Source organism: Physella acuta, unplaced genomic scaffold (assembly GCF_028476545.2).
Source record: "Physella acuta isolate Inbredline_101_S28 unplaced genomic scaffold, ASM2847654v3 ptg000589l, whole genome shotgun sequence".
NCBI lineage: Eukaryota > Metazoa > Mollusca > Gastropoda > Physidae > Physella > Physella acuta.
Genome location: NW_026732108.1, coordinates 276,452 through 287,736, shown reverse-complemented (window position 1 = coordinate 287,736; position 11,285 = coordinate 276,452). Strand labels below are relative to the sequence as shown.

General features: G+C 37.7%; 1 protein-coding gene across 1 annotated transcript; it reads left to right on the top strand.

The window, feature by feature from the left end:
• Positions 1 to 3,513: 3,513 nt before the first annotated feature.
• On the top strand, positions 3,514 to 9,279 carry LOC131947201 (glycine, glutamate and proline-rich protein-like). Its single transcript, XM_059308351.1, has 7 exons — positions 3,514 to 3,843; positions 4,299 to 4,355; positions 5,300 to 5,389; positions 6,861 to 6,973; positions 7,750 to 7,854; positions 8,019 to 8,064; positions 8,183 to 9,279. The coding sequence occupies exons 1-7, from the start codon at positions 3,777 to 3,779 to the stop codon at positions 8,317 to 8,319; spliced, it is 615 nt and encodes a 204-aa protein (XP_059164334.1). The 5' UTR covers positions 3,514 to 3,776; the 3' UTR covers positions 8,320 to 9,279.
• Positions 9,280 to 11,285: the final 2,006 nt, after the last annotated feature.

The following is an 11,285-nucleotide window of genomic DNA, read 5'->3' as shown; positions in this document are numbered from 1 at the left end:
GCATAGAAACTATCTTTATGTAGAATTGCAGTTTAAACTTGCTTCTGCATGTATAGCATTTATGCAGATTAGTAGGTTTTAGGCGTGCCTATTAGACAATATTATGATCATATAATGTACATTTCAATGACTGTAACTGGAGTAACCCTAAGGCTAATCGTGGTTCCTACAGAATTACTAAAAGAAATTAATATAAATATTTTGCTTGGACCTACTATTATTGATAGTCACCGAATCACAGTAAAAATGTGGTATGATACTTGGAGTAGCGATATATATCTACTCATGTAGGCCTATACTGCCTTTATGTGTAAGATAAATTTATACAAATACATCTGAACAAAAATTAACTTACATTACAATATGTTCAATTTATTATTTTTTTACAATTAATAAAAAGCACAAACAAATAACATTTCCCACAAAAAGGAAGTAGTGTTTTTGAACACGCTATTCATCTATATTTAGTAACAGGAAATGCGCATAGTTGGATTATTCAGGGAAAAAACGCGATGTGTCAATTGCAGAAAACCGTAACTATCTTATTCAAATATCTATTTACAAATATTCTATCTTAATTAAAATATGATACAGTTAACATTTATTTTATAAAATGTGCAACTTTGTGCTATTGTTAAATATTTTAGCACTTCATAATCCATAATCTAGAAACAAAAATTTATTAATCTAAAAAAAATGTATAATCATTAAAATTGCATGGCATTTTTAAAATCAGGATAGACAACCAGTACATTGTTAAGAAACCTTTGCTATTTTAGATTTATTTCCCTTTGATTACTTAATTAAATTTAAACAAAATAAACCGGGAGTGATCTCCCCTAAACTTGCAGTCCCCTCTCTTCCTCTCTATCGCTACCACCCCCCCCCCCCCCACCCCAATCCCCCTCAGATGGTCAGGTGAGTTGTAGTTCACGCTTAATGATTACAAAACAATCGTAGAGCATGGTTTGGTGACGGCTACTAGGGGCAGATAATTCAGTTTGAAACTATTTTAAACTTAGAGGAGGTAACTAAGAGGAGGCTGCTTTCACGGGGGGGGGGGGGGTGTCGGGTCGGGGTTAGGGGAAAAGGGGGGGGGGGTAGTCTTTTAAAGCAAATTCAGTGGCAGCATTGGTACTGTCGAATTCACAAATTATGAATTACTGAAAAGTAGAAAATAAAACAACTAAATAGCGGCGTATGATACGCCGCTGGTCGGCTCGTTCTTATATAAAACAACAAGGGATGGGAACTCGGGATATAGTTATGATTTTTAATCCATTTTAAATACTTAAACTTTTTAAAATAGAATAGAATCTCATAGAAAAAAGAATTGCACACCAATCGAACCCCGAATAAAGATGTGTAAATGATTGAATGTGGTGGGTTGTGTGGGTTAGGTTGTGTGGGTTGGGTTGTTAGGGGTGGGTTGTGTGGGATGGGTTATGTGGGGTGGGTTGTGTGGGGTTGTGTGGGTTGGGTTTTGTGGGATGGGTTGTGTGTGGTTGGTTGTGTGGAGTGGTTTGTGTGGGGTAGGTTTATATGGGGTGGGTTGTGTGGGGTGGGTTGTGTGGGGTGGGTTGTGTGGGGTGGGTTGTGTGGGGTGGGTTGTGTTGGGTGGGTTGTGTGGGGTGGGTTGTGGGGGTGGGTTGTGGGGGTGGGTTGTGTTGGGTGGGTTGTGTGGGGTGGGTTGTGGGGGTGGGTTGTGGGTTGTGTGGGTTGTGTGGGTTGTGTGGGATGGGTTGTGTGGGGTAGGTTGTGTGGGGTGGGTTGTGTGGGGTGGGTTGTGTTGGGTGGGTTGTGTGGGGTGGGTTTATATGGGATGGGTTGTGTGGGGTAGGTTGTGTGGGGTGGGTTGTGTGGGGTGGGTTGTGTTGGGTGGGTTGTGTGGGGTGGGTTGTGGGGGTGGGTTGTGGGGGTGGGTTGTGTTGGGTGGGTTGTGTGGGGTGGGTTGTGGGTTGTGTGGGTTGTGTGGGATGGGTTGTGTGGGGTGGGTTGTGAGGGTTGTTTTTGGTGGGTTGTGTGGGGTGGGTTGTGTGGGGTGTTTGTGTGGCATGATTTGAGTGAGGTAAGTTGTGTGTTGTGAGCTTTATAGTGTGCAGTAACGTAGTGAACTCTCAGATACACACTGTGCAGTAACGTATTGTTTGGAGTAGCAGTATATACAGATGCACTTAACTAGTGCAATAATAATACTTTAAAAATGTTGATTTTTAAATACAAATTATCTTGATCAGATAACAAATGGAGTTTTATGTATGTTTATGTATCTATTTGTTTGTGTTTCAAAAGATTACTCTTGTGTTTATGGAAAGACACAGAAGGTGTCTAGGAAGGGAATGAGTACGTGAAACTAGTCGTGTTTTATATGGATATATATATATATATATATATATATATATATATATATATATATATATATATATATATATATATATATATATATATATATTCATAAAGCGAGAGAGAGAGAGAGAGAAAGCAAGACAGAAGGCGACAGAGAGAAAGATGTGTTTATTCTGTTCAAACTTTCCATTTACTAAACCATAATCTACACCGTATGTTTACTTAGAAAAAGTGCATCTAAACTTAACATTAATTTTCATAACAAGTACTTAACCTTGACCTTTAACTTGTAACTAGTTTCCACAGAAAAAAAGACCACTTGTAGTGTACTCTTCTATCAGGCAGAGTTGAGTTTAGGGTTGGGTGGTAGGGTGAAGGTTATGGCTAAAAAAAGTGTGGTGCATGTGAAGGAGGGATTTATCAACATGTTTAAGGCGGGATTGGGGTGTGATGTATGGAAAGGGTGGGAATAAAATAGGGGGAAGGGTGTGGTGTAATCTTGATGGGGCGTTAGGGGAGGATGGGTGGGGCTAAAATGTAATGATGTTTTAGAGAGAAAGGATGTAACTGAAATGTAATGGTTTAAATTGTAGGAAGAATGTTACACTAGTTTAATGGTCTGTACAAGAAAAAAGATGTTTCTAAAATGTAATTCTATGTACAGCAGAAAGATTAATAGTAAAATGTATTGACATGTAAGGGAGCGAAGGTGTTACTGAAATGTAATGATATGCACAGCAAAAAGAATGATAGTTAAACTGAGTGATATGTAAGGGAGTAAAGACGTCACTGAAATGTAAAGGTATGCACAAGAAGAAGGATGTTACTAAAATGTAATTATATGTAAGGGAGGAATGCTGTTACTGAAAAGAAATGATACTAATAGGAAGGATGTTACTGAATTGTAATGTTTTGCACAGGAAGAAGGATGTTACTAACATGTAATGGCGTGTAAGCGTGTTAGAGTGTTTAAAGATGTAATGGCATGTAAGCGTGTGAGAGTGTTTAAAGATGTAATGATATGTAACAGTGCATGTGTAGGGGTTTATTACTAACTGCGTTGCTCACACATCACTTCACGTTGTGACCTTGAGTTGAGGGGTGTCTGTAAGCGAGTGTGGGGTGGAAAAGTTGTTGCTATTAATATCACAAACATGAACTACATGAGATTTTCACGTGATGGTAACAAAAACAGGAAATAAACACTTTTTTTTGTTTACTTATTTCGACACTTTGAAATTGTTTGTGGACGTCAATTTTGTGATAAATTTCGCGTGTTTTAACTTCGCGTTTATTCACCAGGAGCTCTACTAACGGTGCCGCTTGTGGTTTAATCTTACTCGTCTGCTGCTGTATTGTATGAGCTAGTTCTGTTAACGGTGCCACTCGTGTTTTAAACGTACTCGTCTGCTGTTGTCTGAGCTGGAACAATGCCGTCTGGAGTGGCGCTAGTTGTGCTGACTGTCTGCTTCCTGCTTGTGGAGTCCCAAAGACCAAGTAGGTTTTGGCTCAGACACTACAACCACGTTAAGCAAGTTCTAACTTAACATTTCAGTCTAAACCAGCTCATGGTTCCATGTTTTCTTTTTTAGTCTAAGACATCTATAAATTCTGTATTAGGTCTTTCACATGTTTACGGATGAGGTAAATAAGGCACAATTTTGAACTATTTTCGGTAGAACAGATGAAGTAGAGTTCACATGTTTCAGTTACCTCGGCATATGAAGAGATAGTGTGGTCAGCAGTATACCCAGCCGCCTTTTTCCTGACGTGAGTCAGGTACCCACAAGAGCTGAGTGAACACAGACTGGAGCCCGCGATCCGAACTTGAGTGTCTCGCATTAGCAGTCGAAGACTCTACCATTCGACCACGCCCGTGAAGTAGTTTGACACACTTTTTACCAAATTATTTTTTTAATTAACTAAAATAATTATCTCACTACTTTCTGCAGACCGCCTACTGTACGGTGACATCATGAGACTTCGACCAACTGGAAAAAGGATCGGAGGTCAGTAGTTGGCGTTTTTTTAAAATTAGAAGTCATACGTTTATCTATTTCTTGGTGTTAAACAATACTGCCTAACTACTTTTGAGAGAAAATTTTGCAAAACATTCGTCGTGTAAACATTCGTCGTGTAAACATTCGTCGTGTAAACATTAGTCGTGAAACAAATCTCACCAGACTGGTGGGGTAGTAGCGATATGCCTGGAGAGTAGGGGGGGGGTGGTAACGGCGTGCGTTTACGTGGTGTCTAGCATGGTCCCCATGATGAGAATTTAATATGTTCTACTTTTCAGCAATTTATAATTTGTGAATTCGACACCACCAATGCTGCGACTGAAAATATTTTGCTTTAAATCACTATCAGTAGCTCGTGAAGGACGATTATCCTCACCCTCACTTTCCAACCCCCCCCCCCCCCCCGCCCAGTTAAAGCAGCCATAAGTGACGACAGTTTACAGACAACAAAGAAAAGATCAAGCAGAGCTTGTTATTACCTCCCCGTAGCTTCCAATCGTTTAAAACCTAAATTATCAGCCCCTAATAGCCTTCACTATTCAGACCCGGCTCTACAATTGTAAACATTCGGCCTAAACCTCAGCTCACCAGACAAGTGGGGTGGGGGTGGTAGCGATATGGTCTGTTGCACATGCCTGGAGAGCGAGAGAGGGGGAGGTTCGGCGTGCGTTTACGTCTTGTCCCGCGTGGTCCACATTAAGAGAATTATATATATAGATCTTTATGCTTGATAGCCCTATGTCCTTCGAGCATTCAACATCATAAAGCATGATTTATCTTAGCTTTCAAGATCTTAAAGCAATATATCTTTATATCTTTGTGTTCATGATCAGCACGCGTGCTATCTTTGTATCCTAATGTGCAAGATCATTGTGCTGTGGTCGTTTTGTCCTAGTATTAAAGATCATTGTGATATGATCTTTTTATCTCAGGTGTGACGGCCTCCCACCTAACTGTAAGCCAACACCTACCCGCCCTGCAGAGGTTACGTCGCTGTTACGACGCCGTGGCCAGTAGCAACAGTAGGTTACAGCTGGATGTGACGATATGTGACACCACGCTTTTCTTTATAGTTATTTAAATAGTAGTCTAAAACGTATTTTCTACTTTTTAGTGCCTTAGTACAAAAAAGCTTGTTATTAAAACGTTTTTTATGAAAAAAAAATTACAAGCTTTTATTTAACTAACTTCCTCTGTCGTCTGTCTGTCGTCAGTCTGTCTAGATCGAAACGCCGGAGTGAAAATTCGGACACTACTGCTTGACCGATACGGTTCACAGTTGGCACGTGGGTCAAAACATGAAGACAATGCATCGTGACATTAAATTTGACTTAATTGGATGCCTTTTTAATTTTTTATGAATTAATTAAAATTTTGACCGAATTAGTAGGCATGTCTATTCAACCACACCACACGCATCATCACGTTAAATAGCTGCGCCATCACGTTCAATAGGCGCGCAATGGTTTTTAGTCATGAAACTCTATGGTAAATAAAAACATGTAAAGTACAAAATTTTTTTCATAAAACACGTTTTAATAACAAGCTTTTATGTACTAATGCACTAAAAAGTAGAAAATAAATTATACACTACTATTTAAATTACTATAAAGAAAAGCGTGGGTCTCTTCTCAAATATTAGTAAAGCTATCCAACCAATAGGTACTAAAGTGACCTACGCTTTTCTTTATAGTAATTTAAATAGTAGTGTATAATTTATTTTCTACTTTTTAGTGCATTATTACATAAAAGCTTGTTATTAAAACGTTTGTTATGAATTTTTTTTACAAGCTTTTTCTTAACTCACTTCCTCGTCAGTCGTCAGTGGTTGGTCTAGATCGAAACAGCCGAGGGAAAATTCGGACACTTCTACTTGACAGATACGGTTCACAGTTGGCACGTGGGACAAGACATGAAGACAATGCAATCTGAAATTAAATTTACCTTAATTGGATGCCTAATTAATTTTTTATGAACTAATTAAAATTTTGACCTAATTAGTAGACATGTCTATACAACCACACCACACGTGACATCACGTTCAGTAGGCGCGCAATGGTTTTTAGTCATGAAACTCTATGGTAAATAAAAACATGTAAAGTACTAAAAAAAACTTCATAAAACACGTTTTAATAACAAGCTTTTATGCACTAATGCACTAAAAAGTAGAAAATAAATTATAGACTACTATTTAAATAACTATAAAGAAAAGCGTGGGTGTCTTCCTTAACATTAGTAAAGGTATCCAATAGATACTAAAGTGACCCACGCTTTTCTTTATAGTTATTTAAATAGTAGTCTATAATTTATTTTCTACTTTTTAGTGCATTAGTACATAAAAGCTTGTTATTAAAACGTTTTTTATGATTTTTTTTTTAACTTTTTTTTTACGGTAGCTGAAGTGATGAAAGTAAAAGAAAAGGCATTGCTTGCGCCTTTGATCTTACTAAACTGTGGCTTGATCAAGTAGATAATAAACTTTTTTTTTCTCAGACCTCCAGACCTCTTTGATAGCCGCCCTTGCCAGCCGTGAATCAAGCGGGGGGATCACAATCACCAGGACCAACGGCTACGGGGACAGGGGTCGGGCCTATGGAATCATTCAGGTAATGTAGCTCTACCAGGTGTTTAAACACTTTCAGACATTTTTCTCCGGAGGGGGGAGGACACTTGAAATTTTCTGGAGGACCGACTAAATTTTATGGAGAGGTGGGGGGACGGGGGACGGACGGGGAGGGCGGACACTGGTAAAAGTATATTTTTTCTTTATAGATTCTAGACGTTGCGGGGGGGGGGGGGGGGGCGAAGTTACACCTAATTGAAATACTGCTTCAATGGTCGGCGTCAGGGCAAGGTTAAAGCAGTGTGTTATCAAACAGGACACAATGGTTAATATAACCCATTACACATTAACCCAAGCATACATGTTACCTCACCCACTACACCATGCACACTGAGATCCTAATCCTAGCACTCACCCAATACACCATGCACACTGAGATAGCTATCACAATCCTATCCCTAATTATAACATAAACACTAACCTCACCATAGCCCAGATACTAATCATAACAAAGATGCAGGCAAAATAGTTTTATTAAGGAGATCATAGATATTATGTTTTAGTAGCAACTTAATGTTGAATCAATCAATATTACGTCATCTCCATCACCGAAATACCCAATAAACGATGTGTCTCCTAATTACATTCGTTAGCCCCTAGGTACCTCTGAACGTGTTTTTAAAAAGGAACTTGTTTAAATGCTTTTGTGTCGTGTTGAAAAGAGCTCTTTATCTTAGTGCATGTTAAACGGCTCATGGTGATTGTTGGGTGTAGACCTCAAGGTTATCTTGACTTTAATCAATGACCTGACCTTTGCAGTGTGACCTTCGGACCTCTGGCTTGCCCTGCACTAGGTACCGCTGGGACAGCTGTGAGCACATGCAGATGATGGTCAGACAGCTGTTGGTACCCTACATTCAGAGCGTGAGTACTTGGCTGTCTTCGTCCTAATCTCTGTCCCAAACCTAAACATAGGTCATTAAATTGAATTGTAACCATAACCTCATCTCTTGTCACATAACACTTGGCCTAACAACACAAAGCAAAAAACAATTCTGTATGTTATAAATTTAAAAATTGTTTCTTAGGTCAGAAGAAAGTTTCCTAGTTGGCCACTGGAAAGGGCTTTACAAGGTAAATATTCGATCTTAGCATCAATTTCCTAACGTAGAAATTTGGGGACAAGAAAAATAGTACTGGGTTCGAAACTGACACAGAATAATCTCTTTACATTTGTTGTTTACCTTTACAGGGGGCGTGGCCGCCTTTAACTTTGGCGTGAGTAACGTCCAGTCATGGAACGGCCTTGATGACGGGAGCACCGGTAACGACTACAGCAATGACGTCATCGCCAGAGCACAGTGGCTCCACAGGAGAATGTGGCATTAACTCTCAGACTAAACTGGCTCTGATACATATTCTTCTTATTGCTACATTAGTTTTTAAAATTACTCTTTTTTAATTAAGTTATCACACAATTAAATATCAGATACCACGTTTATATATACATCTTTTGATATATAACATGTATTTGTTTGTCCTTATGTTTAATCTTTATATTACTAGTCGGGCGTGCCATGCTTAAGGCACCTAACAAAATCACCAAATTCCTGGGTTTTCTTCATGATGGGTTTCTTGCACTTTTTGATACTTTATCCATTTGCGTATTAATAAAATAATACATTTAATGAGAAAACATGTTTTAGGTATTTAAAATCCCATTTTTATGACCCTATTAATTTGAAAAAAATTATCATTTTTTCTCAATCTTACAAGTTCTCTACGAAACGTTTTACATCCGTCAAAATATTGTAATTGGCGTCATTTGAAGACAGCATTTCTCATTTATGTGATAACGTATTTACTAGCGTTTCGGAAACACCCAAAGCTTAAAATCGGCTTTACAAATTACACAGATATGTTATTTTCGTGACCTACTTTTCGTTACTTTTCGCTGTTTTTCTCAGTTCGCAGTTTTTAACACTAAAAAGCCTACCATTTTGATTTACTAAATAATGAACATAATATTTTTAGTAATTGTTCTTCATCAAAATAAATTATGTAAAATATGCACATCTTGAAACTTTTGGATACTAAAAAGATTACTATTTTTCAGAACTTGTAAAATTCTGACCAGTAACTCTTTCAAAAAGTCGTGACAAAAGTTTTAATATATACTGAAAAATAAGCTTTACCACTGTTTTAGACTGCAAATACTTAGTAGTATAGCATGCAATGTATTGTAACAAATATTTTAGCACATTCAGTTTGATTGTAGTGATTTAAATACGAGTTGCCTTCCGTAAATCTAATTGTCAGAAACATGGGAGATAATAAATTGTCATTAGCTTCGTGAGTTGTTGAAAATGTTTCATAACTTCAAAATGTGATATCTTGTAACCATATTTATACCCCAGAAAGGAAATATTTTAAATACAGTTTTCTATTAACATAATGGTGCGATGTGGTCGGGTTGGAGTGCTCATGGCGGCAACACGATATTACCCAGTTCATACCCTGGCAAATGAGGCTCGTTCTATAAGAACAGTTACTGAGGAATAGAAGGGAAGCAATTTAGGCGAAAGGGTTACTAACTCTTGCTTATTAGACAAGCTACACCATTGATTGTCGCCAGCAAACTCCATGTCTACAAATTCCTATCCTACCGTCTAAGCTAAGTTCGCTTTCAAACCTGACGGTCTTAGGGGCAAGTGAAGTAGAGTTCGCCTGTTTCTGTGAGCTAGGCATATGAACAGATAAATTGGTATACACTACGCCAAGCCAACTTTACTTTTCCTAACGTGAGTTAGGTACCCATTAAAGCTGGGTGGACTCAGGGACATTCAACTTGACCTAGATTCCAACACGACACATTCCGGTTAGCAGCCTAGCGCTCTACCGCTAGGCCACGCCGTGCCCATCTTACGCTCTACATCTAAAAACTCTAGGCAATAGTTAACGGTAGGGAATAACATTTTAAATTATTTGTTCTGCATGTCCTGACCTTTCTGTATCAAGTAAAACTATGCAGGTCGTAAAATTAGAGATGCGCAGTATCGATTATTTATGGCCCCTTGGGTCCTTGAGTTATTTACAAATTCAGATCATGCGGGGAAGCTACTCTGATCGTGGTAGGAAAGTATCAAGAGAAATCCGCAGTAATCTCCCTTTGACAAGCTATTCTGTAATCGGATTTTGATTCGATTTGGCGACAATTTATTTTTTTTATTTTTTTTTATAGATAGACGGTAACGTTTTTTTATTTTTCGCGGGGTGAAATTTGTCGTTTGAATAATAATAATATTTTCTACACAAATTATTTGGCCAAGGCTTTATGTTAAGCTGTTTAATGAAATTTCAGCGGTGAAAAATGTACAATTGAATAATTAACTTTGTAAAATTAGAACTTTAATGCTCGCCTTATAAAAAAATTATATTACTTTTTGTGTAAATATTCTTCAAGGTCAAGTTACAAATATCCTCTCCAAAAGTTTTATAATGACTAAATGTCTAATATAAAGATTATTTACCTGCTAATTGTTTAACACGTTCTCTATAACACAATCAATACATTCTACTTATAGTTGTATCAGGGTTTATATACACGATTCTTTCAAAATTCTCAACTGTTCTGCCGTAAAAACTACCCTCTATTCTACCCTGTATTCTGCTCTCTATCCTACTACGTATTTTGCCCGCTATGTCACCACCCCCCCCCCCCCACATAATGATCTGTATACTATATTCTGTTTTCCTATACATTTCCTTGACTGTGCCCTCTATCAGCTAATCCTGTCTATCATAACTTCACTTTGTGTTTCGCTCTAAAAATAGCTTTATAATACCTACATTTTTGTATTGTAGCTTTGTTGGTTTAGACAGTATTACTAACATATATTTACAGTCATTAATGACGAGACATTTGTAATATATAAAACTGGCATCGCTGATTGTTAGAAGTGCTACAGCTGATTGTTATATATGCTACAGGTGATTGTTATATATGCTACAGGTGATTGTTATATATGCTACAGGTGATTGTTATATATGCTACAGCTGATTGTTATATATGCTACAGGTGATTGTTATATATGCTACAGGTGATTGTTATATATGCTACAGCTGATTGTTATATATGCTACAGCTGATTGTTATATATGCTACAGCTGATTGTTATATAATGCTACAGGTGATTGTTATATATGCTACAGGTGATTGTTATATATGCTACAGCTGATTGTTATATATGCTACAGCTGATTGTTATATAATGCTACAGGTGATTGTTATATATGCTACAGCTGATTGTTATATATGCTACAGGTGATTGTTATATATGCTACAGCTGATTGTTAT